The sequence below is a fragment of the Balaenoptera physalus genome (genome assembly GCF_965194825.1).
Source record: "Balaenoptera physalus genome assembly, chromosome: 2".
In the NCBI taxonomy this organism is placed as follows: domain Eukaryota; kingdom Metazoa; phylum Chordata; class Mammalia; order Artiodactyla; family Balaenopteridae; genus Balaenoptera; species Balaenoptera physalus.
Window position 1 is genome coordinate 3,270,718 of NC_138883.1, and position 15,214 is coordinate 3,285,931.

The window sequence follows — 15,214 nt, forward strand, 5'->3', positions numbered from 1 at the left end:
GGCGGGATCGGAAGTGACGTAGACTGACTTCCGGCGTGCGTGGGCGGGGCTCCGGGTCTCTTTCCCGGGATCTCTGCGGCCAGCATGGAAGGTGCGTGAGAAGGGCAAGTTCCCCCAGGCAGGGAGGGTACCATTGTTATAGTTTGATCTTCGGGCTGGCCTGAGGCCGGAGGCCTCCCGGGTTGAATGGCGGTCCGTCCCTTGCCCCAGCCCAGCCCGCTGGCCCCGATCAGGCTCTGCGGTCGGCCCGGGAGTCAGTTTTGCCGAGCCTCGATTTTTTCATGTGTAGAACGAGATGATGCAAAGGAGTGTCAGCAGATCCTGACACTCAAATTGTAATTGTCGTTATAAATTAGGACCAGCGGAGCACTTTCCCTGAACTCCCCTCAGAATTCCCGGCCACAGAGCTTTCTGCTTGTAATAAAAGCTATCATTCAGCGAGTGCTCGCTGTGCGCCAAATCGTGTTCTAAGTACTTTCAGTGGATCAGCTCGTTTGAGGCGCACAGCGATCCCATGAAGTAACGTCAACAGGTGGGGAGTCGAGGCTCGGAGGGGATAAGTAACGTAGCCACTGTGCTACTGCCCTGCCCTGCCCTGTGATTGATAACTGATCTCTTTCCCAGCTAGACTGTGAGTTTCTTGAAGTCAGAACATTGTTTTTGGTTCCTAAATATGTGCTGGGTATGGGTCAGACACGATGAATCACATGTGGTCCTCGCCCGCAAGGAGCCCCTACTGGAGGAGGGAAACCCTTAGAAGATTATAGTACAGGTGGTAAGAGCTTTTTCTCCATTTAACACATTCTAGTCAGCACCTACTACGTGCTGAGATTATGAGAGGGACCAAGACAGTCTTAGTCCCTACTCTGGTGGAACTTAACAGTCTATCAAGGAATGTACTGGACATTAAACAAGCAAATACACTACACTGGTGAGTGTCATGAATGAAGCTGAATGAAGTACAGGGTGTTCCAGATATATAGTGCAGTGAGTCCTTACCCAACCTGCGGATCCAGGAGGACTTCTTTGTGGAAGTGACTTTCTAAAAACCTACATCAGATCATGTCACTTCCCAACTCAAAGCTTACTGCTTGCTTTCCATTGACTTGGAATAAACCCAAACTTCTTATCTTGGCCTATAAGTTTCTAGCTGTCTGACTGTCTCCTCTCTCTCCATTTCATTCTAGCCACACTGGTCTTGTTCTTTTCTCACACTCACCAAGCTCATTCTCACCTTAGGGCCCCTGCTGTTGACTTCTCATCATTCAGGTTTCAGCCTAAATGACAACGTCTCAGGGGTTCATGCTAACACAAGACCCTGTTTTATTTTGTGGCACTTATGATCTAAACTGATGATCATCTAATTGTCTGTTATCCACCTCATCTTTGGAAAGTAAGTTCCATGAAAATGGTCCTGGTCTATCTAATTCAGTCACTTCAGCCCCCACAGCTGGCATAATGTAGGCACTTGGCGAATATTGGTTAGTTGTATAAGTAAAGAGTGAATGAAAAATCAATATGATATTTAAAAGTGGAGCTCCTAGGTAACCTAAGGATGGGGGCTGGTTGTCAGGGGAACCAATCATGTGATTAGAGAGCTGGAACTTTCAGTCCCACTCCCACCCCCCAAACCCCCATCTCCAACAAGGCAAGAGAGGCTGGAGGTTAAATCAGTCACCAATGGTCAGTCATTTAATCAATCCTGCCCATGTAATGAAGCCTCCATAAAAAAACAAAAGCAAAGGGTTGTGAGAGATTCCAGGTTGGTGAACAGGTGGAGACGCAGGGAGAGTGGCACTTGGAGAGAGCTTGGCAGCTCTGTACCCCTGCCCACGTACGTTACCCTATGCATCTCTTCCACCTGGCTCTTCCTAGTAATCTAGTAAGTAAAATGTTTTCCTGAGTTTTCTGTGAGCCACTCCAGCAAATTAATCAAATCCTAGGGAGGGGGGTCTTTGGAACCTCCAACCTATAGCGGGTAGGTCAGAAGCACAGGTGACAACCTGGTCTTGAGACAGGTGTCTAAAGTGGAGGCGGGGGAGAGTGTTACAGGACTGAGCCATTAACTTGTGGAATCTGATGCCACCTCCAGACAGATAGTGTCAGGATTGAGTTTATTGCTTGGTGGTAGTGGGAAAAACACGTTGGAGAGGCCCTTGTGGTAATACATCCTATGCTGGATACTTACCACGTGCCAGGCCCTCACACCCTCACAGCTTTACATATATGTATATGTTTTTTGGGGGTTTTTTTTGGCCACGCTGCGTGGCGTGTGGGATCTTAGTTCCCCGACCAAGGATCGAACCCACGCCCCCTGCAGTGGAAGCGTGGAGTCCTAACCACTGGACTGCCAAGGAATTCCCAGCTTTATCTATATTATCTGATCTTCACATCAACTCTTTGTAGTAGATATATTTTATCCCCATTTTACAGATAGGCACTTTGAGGCTCTGAGAGGTTAACTAACTTACCCAAGATTGTACAACTGGCAGTGACAGAGCTGGGATTCAAACCCAGTCGTTCTGGTCTTCAGAGTCTAGACTCCAAACTATACCGCCATTGTGTGTCCTGGATTGCTTAAGGGGCCTCTCTCAGAATTTGGACCTTATCCTGTGGGCCATGAGACGCCTTTGAAGGATTCTTAGAGAAGAAGAGAGGGCACGGGAGGGCTGGGAGGGCCCAAACAGCCTGAGTGGTCTGGGTGTTGCTTCCCACAGGAGCTGGGATCTGGGTGAGTCCTGGGGTATGGGCAGAGTTAGCCCGAGGAAGGAAAGAGCTTTCTAGCAGAGAGAACTGCACATGCAAAGGACTTTTCAAGAGCTGCCAGTAGTTGATTTTAGCTAGAGATCGAGGGGCTTCAAGGTCGGGGTTGAGGTGAGTGTTGAGGCAGAGAAGGAGCCAGGTCCTGAAGGCCTTTGGACCTCCTCCTGCATTCCTAGCGTGGAGATCATCACTGCATCTCTGGGGTTCAGCCTTGTCAGTGTGTTGGAGTGATGAGCTCTGCTGACCCACAAAGCTCCGAGCAAACGTCAGGTATCAAAGTTCCAGAGACTGGAGAGTGGGCGCGGTAAGGCAGGGGCATCGGAGCCCCGTAGCAGAAAGTCACAGCTCCACCTCCTTCCCAACCTTTGAAAGTGGTCAAAGTGCTCGGGGTAAAACTTTGTGGAGCCATTAAGCTTCGAGAGGATTCATATATCTGGTGAGACCTAAAATTGTAAAAATAATTGTGTTTTGTCTTGTTCCAGGGACTTTCACATTCATCCACACGTCTTCATTTCCACAACGTGATTTGTCCAGTGGATGTAGTGTTTCTGATAGTTTTACTGTTGCAAATTAGAACAGTTTGGGTTTTCCCCCCAACCGTGATCATGAATTTCATAATATTATGTTTCTTTTGCTCCCTATCAGCAAAGACTCTTGGAAGTGCAACGCCCAGAAAACCTGTCTTATCTGTCAGTGCAAGGAAAATTAAGGACAATGCAGCCGATTGGCATAATTTAATCCTGAAATGGGAAACCCTCAATGATGGAGGTTTTGCCACTGCAAATAACATTGCCAACCTGAAAGTGAGTTTATTGTAAGTACCTACAAAGTGTGCTCTGTGCGCTTCACCCTTAATGATGGGGCAGAAATTTCATGGCAGTCTTGTAGAATGGGAAGGGTAGTCTCTAGGAACATGGATAAATTATATAAAGTGAAAAAGCAAGTGATAAAATGGTGCATGCAAGTATGAACTGTGTGTGTACACTTTAAATGCAAAATTATACTACAAATTGTTCATGGTTATATCTGTATATAAAATTATAAAAATGGATTGGAAGGATACAGACTCAATTCATGACGGTGGTATCTTCTAGGAAGAAGTATCACTTCATAATGCTGCATTTTATTTCTGTGGTGTTATGATTTATAGTAAAAAAATATATATGTTTGGTCTTTGTCCCTGTTCCTGACACACGGCTCTTAAAACGCTTATAATTTCCTTAGGGATATGAGCAGTGGGAGAATCTTTAGTTACGCTAAGATTTGTTCTTTTGTTCTCCAGTTCCTGGAATAGCTCCAGAGTGATAAAGGGGAAAGGAGTCTCCTGTCATCATAACGAGCCCCTTTCTACACACCTGAGTTCGTGTTAATGAGGGGGCTTCTGGAAAACCCTAAGGAGGGAGGCAGTAACCACGTGATTAGAGTTGGCACTATCAGCCCCACCCCCTTACCTCACCTCTAGGGAGGTGAGAAGGGCTGGAAGTTGAATTAATCACCGATGGCCAATCATTTAATCAATCATGCCTTCATAATGAAGCCTCCGTAAAAACCCAAAAGGACGGGGGTTTGGAGAGCTTCCGGGTTGGGGAACCAGAACGCTTCCATGTGCCTGAAGGGAAATGTACCCCAGACTCCTCAGGGACAGAAGCTCCTTTGCTCGACCTTCCAGACCTTGCCTTGAGTACCTCTTGTCTACAGGTATATGAATAAAGGATATGAATAAAGGATATGAATAAAGGATATTTGTATCCTTTAATATCCTTTGTAATAAACCAGTAATCTAGAAAGTAAACTGTTTTCCTGAGTCCTGTGAGCTGGTCTAGCAAATTAATTGAACCCAAGGAGGGGGTCGTGGGAACTTCCAATTGACAGCTGGTCGGTCCTAAGCACAGGTAACAACCTGAACTTGTGATTGGTGTCTGAAGTTGATACGGGGACAGTCTTGTGGGACAGAGCCCTTAACCTGCGGGATCTGATGCTGTCTCTGGTAGACAGTATCAGGATTGAGTTACACTGTAAGACACCCAGCTGGTGTCCGGAGAACCTGAGAATTGCTTGGTGTGGAGAACCGCCCCCCTCCCTTTGATGACCAGGTGTCAGAAGTAGAGAGGGGTATTCAGAGCAGAGGAGACACACAGGGGCATGTTCTCCCTTAGCAAGTTCTTCTAAAAAGACAAAGGAGTTGTGAAAAAAAACTGTTGGCAGTTGCCAATTCTAATTGGAAGATTTGCTTTACTGTTCTTGCACTTTCCTATATTTATGTTTTTGTTTTTTTTAATCAGCTTTGCTTATGCAAGGCCTCCAAAAATGTAAGCAAGACTCAAGCTTGTTCCTACCCACGAGCATCTTTAGTAAAATGAGAAAGATTTATATGATCTGAAGAGAAACATGAGTATGGATCTATATATGTGTAGTTTTAATTTCTCAATATTGTAATTATATATTTGTATATCTTTGTCTACTGGCCTAGGTCTAGAGTCTTAACTTTCTGGCCTGGGCCCCTGGCTCTTTCCAGTTCTTTCAAACACATCACACACGTCGGCCCTCTGCTGCCTTTTCCTGCTCAGCCAGTTCCATGAAACAGTTCTTACCTTACTGCATAAGATGCTCTCTGATATTTTCTATTCTAATGTTTAATTTTTTTCCTTAAATTTTTTTTTTTTTTTTTTTTTTTTGGCCGTGCCGCACGGCATGTGGGATCTTAGTTCCCCGACCAGGGATCCAACCCATGTTCCCTGCAGTGGAAGCGCAGAGTTTTAACCACTGGACCACCAGGGAAGTCCCTAATTTTGTTCCTTAATTGTTGATCGTGGCCCCACTAGATTAATTTCAGGCGCTGTGGGTCACAGCCTTCCGTTTACAAAACGCATTCCTAGCTGTTGGACCCTGAGGAAATGATCCGTGTCTTGCCCCCTGAGGATGCCACAGGGCTGGATTGAGCTGACTTGTTCTGGGGCAGAATTGAGTAGCGGATGGACACTTTCGTTGTATATATAAATAACACGTAAACGTGATGACGTGAAACGACGCCAATGGAAGAAGTCGATGATGACGTAAGTACGTGGATATTGAGTTTTCGAGGGTTCATCACAACGAAATGAGGCAAGCCTGTGGAGTGTATCTTGTTGCCACGCTTTTCCGTCTTGTCCAGGAGCAAAGACACGATAGGATTAGAGAGCAGCAGCCTGGCTTCTGATGAAAATGCAGGAAAGGAGCACCCGGAATACAGCAGGGAGCTCGAGATGCTGTGCGAGGGGCTGCAGACCACCCTGGACGCTCTGGTAGGTGCAGGGATCCCCGGGTGTCGCGTTTGCACAGGCGCCTCGCAGCGTTCCACGTGGTGGGTCGTGCTTGCCTTCACCAGGCTTTCGTTTTTCCTTCCTCAGCCTCCTCCGTTGGTCTCTCTCGCTCTACGTGTCCCATAAATCTTGTTTCCCAAGATGCTGTCCTAGACCTTGGTTCTTTTGGTCCTGCGTGTTGCCAGGGCAATTTCACCCACTCCCAGGCTCCACAGGAAGTGTGTCAGGCTTTGGGGACCCCGCAGGCACTCTCACCTCTACTCAGCGACAGTACGGAGGCGAGTGGGTGCAGCTGTGTTCCCATAAAACTCTATTTATGGATGCTGAACTTTGCATTTCAGATAATTTTCATGTGTCACAAAATATTCTGCTTTTGATTTTTTTTTTTTTTCCAACCACTTAAAAATGTAAAACCCATTCTTAGCTCAAGGGACGCACAGAAATAGGCTTTGAGCTGGATTGGACCTGTGAGGCTTGATCTCGCACGTAAGAGATGCTGTTATATGTTGTTGAACTAAAGTCTGGGTGTCAGTACCCACCATGCTGGCCGCCACGTGTGCACGAAGCACCTCATCTCGGCCAGACACAGGGATAAGGTGTTGCACACCTTTGAACTAACTAACTAAAGCTCCCCACAAACATAGAAAGTCTGTATAGTTTAACCTTTCTTGATGGAAATGTTTCTAATGTTTTACATGCTTCCTTGCCTTTTTAAACAGAATATGTCAAATATAATTGTATTTCTTCAAGATACCACTTATTCAAAGTTAGGGTTCCACGTATTATGAGGCAGACTATAGGTTTAAGAGTTTTTCAGGAAAGAAGCACTGCCCTTTTAAACATCATATCCATTGTAAGATGTAATGGTTTCTGAAACATTAAAATGAGAAAAATAAATAGTGCATTGAGAACATTTTGGTGATTTAGCCTTTTCTATGATTGAAATGCAATACTGTCTTCAGGATATTTTGCCGTGTATGGGGCTATTTGTCTCCTCTAAATAAATGATTAGGTTTTTGTAGTTGTCCCGTCTGTTTTGTGATGCTGCCTTCGGGTTGTGCTGTGATAAGAAACATTTGCCCCCCTGCCCAGGCTCTCCACCTGGTGCTCAAGCAGGAACAAGACAGGCCTGGGTCATCAGTCACTTTGTTTTAAGCCCCACTCACAGGAAGCCTGGAGGATAAGGTGTGTGGGCTTGGTGTTTTCTTTGTTTTATCTCCAGGTTCACAGCTGTGTCTCCAGTAGTTGAGTTCTAGACCTAGACTTCTGGACCAGTAGAGAATTAACACAGGCAGAGTAATCAATCGAAATTTCCTGAACAACCTAACTGAAAACTGACCACGTGTATGTTTTTTTCCCCAAATTAACCCATTTGATTATGGCAAGTGGTTTTGTTTGGACCAAGCATGGGCACACATATTGCTTGAAAGAGAAGAAACTGAATGGCTAAGTTCCTATATTGAAATATTTTATTTATTTATTTCCTGGTCACACTTAGCTTTTTTTTTAATTAATTAATTAATCTATTTATTTATTTATTTATTTTTGGCTGCTTTGGGTCTTCGTTGCTGCGCGCGGGCTTTCTCTAGTTGCGGTGAGTGGGGGCTACTCTTCCTTGTGGTGCGCGGGCCTCTCATTGCGGTGGCTTCTCTTGTTGCAGAGCATGGGCTCTAGGCGCGTGGGCTTCAGTAGTTGGGGCACGCGGGCTCAGTAGTTGTGGCATGTGGGCTCAGTAGTTGTGGCTCGCGGGTTCTGGAGCGCAGGCTCAGTAGTTGTGGCACACGGGCTTAGTTGCTCCCTGGCATGTGGGATCTTCCTGGACCAGGGCTCAACCCGTGTCCCCTGCATTGGCAGGCGAATTCTTAACCACTGCGCCACCAGGGAAGTCCCACACTTAGCTTTTAATTGTCAGTTTTTGTTGTTGTTGTTTCATTGAAGTATAGTTGATTTCCAATGTTGTGTTAGTTTCTGGTGTACAGCAAAGTGATTCAGTTAGACATATAAATACATACTCTTTCTCATGTCCTTTTCCATTATGGTTTATTACGGGATATTGAATACAGTTCCCTGTGTATACTGAAATACTTTAAACAGCCAACAAAGTTACACACACGATGCTGGGCTTGGTCGTTTGTCGTTCGTTAGATGTGGCAACACTCCCACCAGAACCTCTTCATCCCTGACCTTCCATCTTCCTTTCTGGCATAAAACGTTTCACAGACTCCCCAAACTGGGTTAAAACGAGAAACACTTCTGACGTATACTAATGTGACTTTTATAAAATGTGAAAACCCTGGGAAGGATTTTGTTTCTAAATGCCATTTGGCTTTCTTTAGTTCACAAGTCCTCATTTATAACTCTATACATATGCACACCTCGTTAGGGAAGAGCGTCTGCGCGGGACAAGGGGGAAGAGGCATTTTGCCTTCCATTTCAGGCATGTCAGGAATGACTGACGGGTTTTACTTGTCCATCCTTGGTTCTCCCCATTAAGTGGCTGTCTGGTACCACGGGACCCGTTCCTCAGTCCCACTGACCCGCACGGAGGAGGGACGGCCTGGGAGGATGTTAGGAGGTAGAGTCAAGGTCCAGAACATCCAGCCAGCGGCTTGAGGGACTGAGCAGTAACAGGTGACACGTCCTGTCCCTGGTCCCTCTACCCACAGCACGGGTCCAGGGTGAGGGGGCGTGGCCTGGCAGGGCAGCTGAAAGTGGCTGCAAGGTTTTAGGTGACTGCGTGCCCATAGTGACTTGAGTTCCCAAGGTCTTCAGACAAAGCCTGGGCTGACCACGGTGCTAGCTGTCAGGCCCCAAAGTTCTGCTCCAGTGAATTTACTCTGTTTTAAAGTGGTTTGAGGGACTTCCCTGGCGGTCCAGTGGTTAAGACTCTGCACTGTCACTGCTGGGGGTCTGCGTTCGATCCCTGGTCGGGGAACTAAGATCCCGCAAGCTGTACAGTGTGGCCAAAATATAAAGTAAAATAAAGTGATTTGAAAATGAGTTCTCATTCTTAGGTTCAAAACCAATGTTGATGTTATAAGGATATTGATATTATTTTTCCTATTTTCCTCCATCCTTTAGAGAGAATGGTTTCCCAGACTTGACTTTGTCTTGAATCTGACATTGGTAGAGGGTGGAGGCACCCTTGTCCCTAAGCTGGACGAACATCTCGAGGTGTGGGCTGTTAGCTTTGGGAGGGGACGTGGAGCTGAGAGCGTGTCCAGCTGCTGTCACTTTAGGGCTGCACGTGCGTGAGACTTTGGTATTGTCATTGATGAATGAGCCCCAGAATGGGGCTGGCACCTCTGGCCTGGCGGTGTCAAGCCTCCAGGATTTTCTTGGCTCTCCTGACCTTTATCAGCTTTTCTTAGCATTAGGTGGAGCTGCTGCAGGACGCAGAGGAGAGAGTTTAGGATTGGATGTCAAGAGACTTGGGGTCGGAAAGCGTGGTATCAAGTCTTGGCCTCGTCTTTCCCTAGCTCAGCAACCTTGAGCATTTTCCCACCTGTGGTATGGAAATGATGAGTCTTGCCTCTTGGGGTTGGGTCAAGTGAAATATCGAACCTGGAAAGATTTGGGAAAGGAGTCTAGTCCTTTAAAAATTAATGTTCGCTAAATTTAGTGCATGCCTCTTCAGATGTAATTGGAGGGTGGTTGAAGGACTAAGTGCAAGGAATTAAGATTTTTTTTTTAAAGGAATTCCTTTATTTTTATTATTTATTTATTTATTTATTTATTTATGGCTGTGTTGGGTCTTCGTTTCTGTGCGAGGGCTTTCTCTAGTTACAGCAAGCGGGGGCCACTCTTCATCGCGGTGCGCGGGCCTCTCACTATCACGGCCTCTCTTGTTGCGGAGCACAAGCTCCAGACGCGCTGGCTCAGTAGTTGTGGCTCACGGGCCTAGCTGCCCTGTGGCATGTGGCATCTTCCCAGACCAGGGCTTGAACCCGTGTCCCCTGCATTGGCAGGCAGATTCTCAACCACTGCGCCACTAGGGAAGCCCAGGAATTAAGATTTTGACGATTTATATATCTTTGCTTATACCCCCTGTGTACATAAAGCTAAGTCCATACTTAGGACCTAGACTTGTGGTCTTAGTAGACCCATGCTGCTGATATCTGGAATCTTTGTTACTTCACCCATTTGTTTTACTTAACAAACCCTTACATAGCTCCGACCAGGTGCTCCACAAGTACTAACTTAGTCCCCCGACCCCCTGTGGAAGCAGGCACTTTGTCTGTGCCGCAGCACAGAGCCTGGTGTACACTGAGGTACCGTCCATGTCACGTCCTCACCATTTCCTTCCTGTGTGAAGTGTGTAGGGCTGCCTTTCATTATTATCATTTTATAAAGAAGGAAACAAGCCTCAAAGAGGTTTCAGTAAACTGGAAACAGAGCAGGACCCTGTGGGGCTCCTGGGCATGGAAGCCTTTCCATCCCCCGTTTCTTGTTTGTAGACAAGACTCCAGCCTCCATGACCTTCCCTGAGTTCCAAAGGGCAGGTTCCAACAGTTGCTGAGCAAAGGAAGAGCAGCCAAGAAACCACCTGAGGCGAGATTCAAGGGACCAGGGGCTTCCCTGGTGGCGCAGTGGTTGAGAATCTGCCTGCCAATGCAGCAGACACGGGCTCGAGCCCTGGTTTGGGAAGATCCCACATGCCGCAGAGCAACTGGGCCTGTGAGCCACAACTACAGAGCCCTGGTCTGGGAAGATCCCACGTGCCGCGGAGCAACTGGGCCCGTGAGCCACAACTAGTGAGCCTGCGCGTCTGGAGCCTGTGCTCCGCAACAAGAGAGGCCGCGATGGTGAGAGGCCCGTGCCCCACGATGAAGAGTGGCCCCCGCTCGCGGCAACTAGAGAAAGCCCTCGCCCAGAAATGAAGACCCAACACAGCCATAAATAAATAGATAGATAGATAGATAGATAGATAGATAGATAGATAGATAGATAGATAGATGGATGGATGGAGGGAGGGAGGGAGGGAGGGAGGGAGGGAGGGAGGCAGAGAGAAAGAAAAGAGAAAAGAAAGAAAGAAAGAGAGAGAGGGAGGGAGGGAGAGAGAGAGAAAGAAAGGAAAGAAAGGAAAGAAAGAAGGAAGGGAGGGAGGGAGGGAGGGAGGGAGGGAGGGAGGAAGGAAGGAAGGAAGGAAGGAAGGAAGGAAGGAAGGAAGGAAGGAAGGAAGGAAGAAAAGAAAGAAAGAAAGATTAAAGGGACCAGAGAAGCTCATCAAGATTAGGAGACGACCACGTGAGACCAGATTAAAGGAGTGCAGGCCCCACACACACTCTAATCTTACCAGCAACCCCACCCTTGAACTGTTGCTATAAAACCCCTCATCAAATCCTCCCGGATTGGGGACACATAGTTTTCCAGGGCAGGAGCCCGCTGTGTCCCCCCTTTGCCTGGCAAAGCAATAAAGCTATTCTTTTCTACTTCACCCAAAACTCTGTCTCCGAGATTTGACTCGACACTGGTGCACAGAGGCCGAGCTTTTGGCATTAAACTCAAAGGCAGTTCATAAGAGTCAGAAATGAGGGAGGGACTTCCCTGGTTGGTGCAGTGGTTAAGAATCCGCCTGCCAAGGCAGGGGACACGGGTTTGATCCCTGGGGTCCAGGAAGATCCCACATGCCATGGAGCAACTAAGCCCGTGCGCCACAACTACTGAGCCTGTGCTCTAGAGCCCGCGAGCCACAACTACTGAGCCGGCGTGCCTAGATCCTGTGCTCCGCGACAAGAGAAGCCACCGCAATGAGAAGTCCACGCACGGCAATGAAGAGTAGCCCCCGTGTGCAGCAACGAAGACCCAACGCAGCGAAAGATAAATTAATTAAGTTTTAAAAAAAGAGTCAGAAATGAGCTCATTTAATGCCTCTTCTCCTTTCATTCTGTAAAAGCGAGAGCCTGCCTTGCCACCCCTCCAGGTCTTTGGTGCTAAAAAATTAGTGATGTTCGGAAATCTTAATGAAGCGGGACCCAGCAAGCTTCCTCTTCTCCAGCACTGGAGATGTGGGCTTTATTACTGAAGTAATCCAAATTAGTGAAGTCGTAGCAACTGTCAGTCTCCTTCTCCCTGGAAATTTGCTGCACATGGAGTTAATGGTGTTGGATCATTGGACTTACGATCTCAACAGACTTAGATTTCTTAGCTTTGAAATATTAGAGTTATTGAATCTAAGACAGGATTTTAAATAGTAATCTCATATTCTAAATTAATATCTTTTCAGACCAAAATACAGATGAAAATGGAAAAGCTGTCTTCCACTACCAAGGGGATTTGTGAACTAGAAGATTACCATTACAGGGAGGAGGGAAAACGGCCCCTCCTGTTCCACACGTGGCCCACAGCCTATTTTTGTAAGTAGTTCTTTCTGCATTGATTTTTCAGGGGTAGGTTATGAGAGCATTTGGTGTCATTTAGATCTGGCCCTCTAAGAAGCTGACAGGCTTTGAAATTCAATTAAAGAGGATCCATTGGGAAGGAAGGAGATGAGGACATCTTAGAGGAGCGTTTCTTCTTGCCTTTAATTACCTACTAATCAGCAAGGAATATTAAATGTAATTAGAGACCCATGAAGCAAGTTGCCATTATTAGCCCTTTAAGGCCAACGGGTAGAATGCACTTTGCCTCCTCTGTAGAGGCAGCAATCTCGTTTTTGTTTTTCAAGAAGGATGGGTTTTTGCTTTTTGTTTTGTTTTATTTAAAAAGTACATGTTGGGGGGGGGTCACTTCAGCCAGCCCCATGGAAGAAGACTGCTGGGAAAACAAACTCCATTACTTAAATAAGCTGTGAGGTAAGGGCTGTTTTTTTGCTTTATTAGTTTAAAAGAAGGACTAAGCTATTTGATGTTGCTTTGAGACTTAAATAAGGGAGAAAATCACCTAATGTAACGTGTTTATTGAACATTGTCAGTTTGAGGTCAGTCTGCTACGTATAATGATTGCCAGTTCCTAAGAGTCGAGTGGAAAAGGTAACAGGTACTTTTTGATTTCATGACGCTTATTTACCATGTTATCTGATTCTAATCTGCACCGGCTGGAGCCCTTCTTCCTCTTGTGCTGTCGCTGACTCTAGCTTTTAAGGAGGAGCTTTGCGAAGTCCCTGGCTGTCCAGTGGTTAAGACTCAGTGCTTTCACTTCGGAAGGTGCGGGTTCCATCCCTGGTCTGGGAATTAAGGTCCCGCAAGCTGCACAGCGTGGCCAAAAAAAAAAAACAGTGGCAGGTCGTCCCTAGTCAAGGGTACCCCCTTGAACGCCACTGTTCAAGGACGGCTCGCGTTCCTTTCAGACGAGGTCTCCCGCAAGCTCTCCGACATGTACGGCCGGGAGCTCCGCCTGAAGCGCACCGTCGTGGAGCAGCTGGCGCACACGGCCGACCGCGACCTGGCGCTGAGCTTCCTCTCCATGTGGCTGCACCAGCCCTACCTGGAGGCCGACAGCACGCTGCTTCTGGAAAGCATGCTGCTTGAAACGGGCCACCGAGCGCTGTGACCTCCCAGCGCGGCTTCGCGCACCTCTGGGCTCTGGACCTCAGCTTCTGCAGCTCCCACGGCCGACGCTCCTTCGGGTGGGCCCGTGCCGCAACCCGAGATCATGGCCCCTGCCGCACCCCGAGATCACGGCCCCTGCCGCACCCCGGGATCACGGCCCCTGTCGCACCCCGGCATCACGCCCCTGCCGCACCCCGGGATCACGGCCCCTGCCGCACCCCCGGGATCACGCCGCTGCCGCACCCCCGGGATCACGCCCCTGCCGCACCCCCGGGATCACGGCCCCTGCCGCACCCCGGGATCACGGCCCCTGCCGCACCCCGGGATCACGGCCCCTGCCGCACCCCGGGATCACGGCCCCTGTCGCACCCCGGGATCACGCCCCGTGCTCTGGCGCAGCCACCCACTGACCTTAGGATCTTCCAAACCTGATCATTTCACCATCTCTCTGCGGTTATCACTGCTGCCTGCCGTCCACCACTCAGTGTCATCTGCACCTATTGTGAATGTGTCACTATGAAGACTTCTGCCCGAAATAAATGAGTTCCTCAACAGAATGACTAAGTGATCTTGTTTTTGTAAATTAGGTGTATTTTACATAGATTACATTTATGTAGAAAATCCCTGGTTTAATATTTTTGCGTATTGTTTAAACTGTGGGACCGTATTAGTTTTGTAATCACAACTAATCTTTAAAGTACCGTAGAGTCACTGAGCAAAGACCAGCATCATGGAAATGAAAACTGGCTCCCAAAATATTACCCCTATTTTTGTACTGAGGCTGTGACAGGCCAAGTGAAGTGTCTTCCATGTCATTCTCCAGGCATAAATCCTATAGTTTGGCAATATTTGCAACCAGATATCAGGGGTCAGTCCTGCCATTGCTCCCCAGAAACAGAAATCTAAGAAACTTCATGCTGTGTGATACAGGATGTAGCCTCATGAAACTGAACTTCTAGCATCCCAGGCAAAGAACAAGTGCTTCCCAGACAAAGAAAGAAAATATTCCCAAAATAAAAGACTTTATATATGATGGGAATGTATTTTGAGCGAAAGGATATCTCACTGTGTAAGCTGGCGTAGCCAAAGCATTTAAAGGCAACATGTCTTAGAATTTCTCTTTCCTTTGCAGTATTTATTAAAATCTAACCCTCAGAAAAGCAGCCTGTCAGATGTCCTGCAGTCTGGAAACCGCCTGGTCAGCATTCGGCACAAGTGGCAGCCTGCCCCCTGCTTCCTGCAGCTTAGACAGCAGGCTGCAGTCCCGAGCCAGACAGGCGGGACGGGCCCTCCGAGGCACAAGGTCAGTTTTATGTTTGGGGTGGGGCGTGGTATTTAAAGAACAAATGCTCTTCAGAGGAGACCCTGAAGAATTTCTAGCCCTTTCTAGGACATTTCCTGTGTTCGTGATGCCTCGTCCCCGGACACCCAGGTTGCCCAGGAGAACTAATGGAAACGATCAATGCTGCTGATGCCAAAACCCCCCCTCTGTGCACTAGCACTGAATTGAATCTCGCAGACGGAGTTTGCGGTGAAGTAGAAAAGAATAGCTTTATTGCTTTGCCAGGCAAAGGGGGCCACAGCGGGCTAATGCCCTCAAAACTGTGTGTCCCACCCTGGGGTGGGGTTGCTGATAAGGATGAGGGTGTGTGCAGGGCCCTT

General features: G+C 47.6%; 1 protein-coding gene across 2 annotated transcripts; it reads left to right on the top strand.

The window, feature by feature from the left end:
• The first annotated feature begins 1 nt into the window (after position 1).
• On the top strand, positions 2 to 14,109 carry CINP (cyclin dependent kinase 2 interacting protein). Of its 2 annotated transcripts, none has more exons than XM_082451122.1 (5): positions 2 to 91; positions 3,409 to 3,577; positions 5,915 to 6,044; positions 12,289 to 12,418; positions 13,351 to 14,109. In XM_082451122.1, exons 1-5 carry the CDS (start codon positions 85 to 87, stop codon positions 13,551 to 13,553), a joined length of 639 nt encoding a protein of 212 aa, XP_082307248.1. In that variant the 5' UTR covers positions 2 to 84; the 3' UTR covers positions 13,554 to 14,109. The 2 variants fall into 2 exon arrangements, with proteins under 2 accessions (XP_082307248.1, XP_082307247.1); XM_082451121.1 differs by lacking the exon at positions 2 to 91 and adding an exon at positions 798 to 931.
• The last annotated feature ends 1,105 nt before the right edge of the window (positions 14,110 to 15,214 follow it).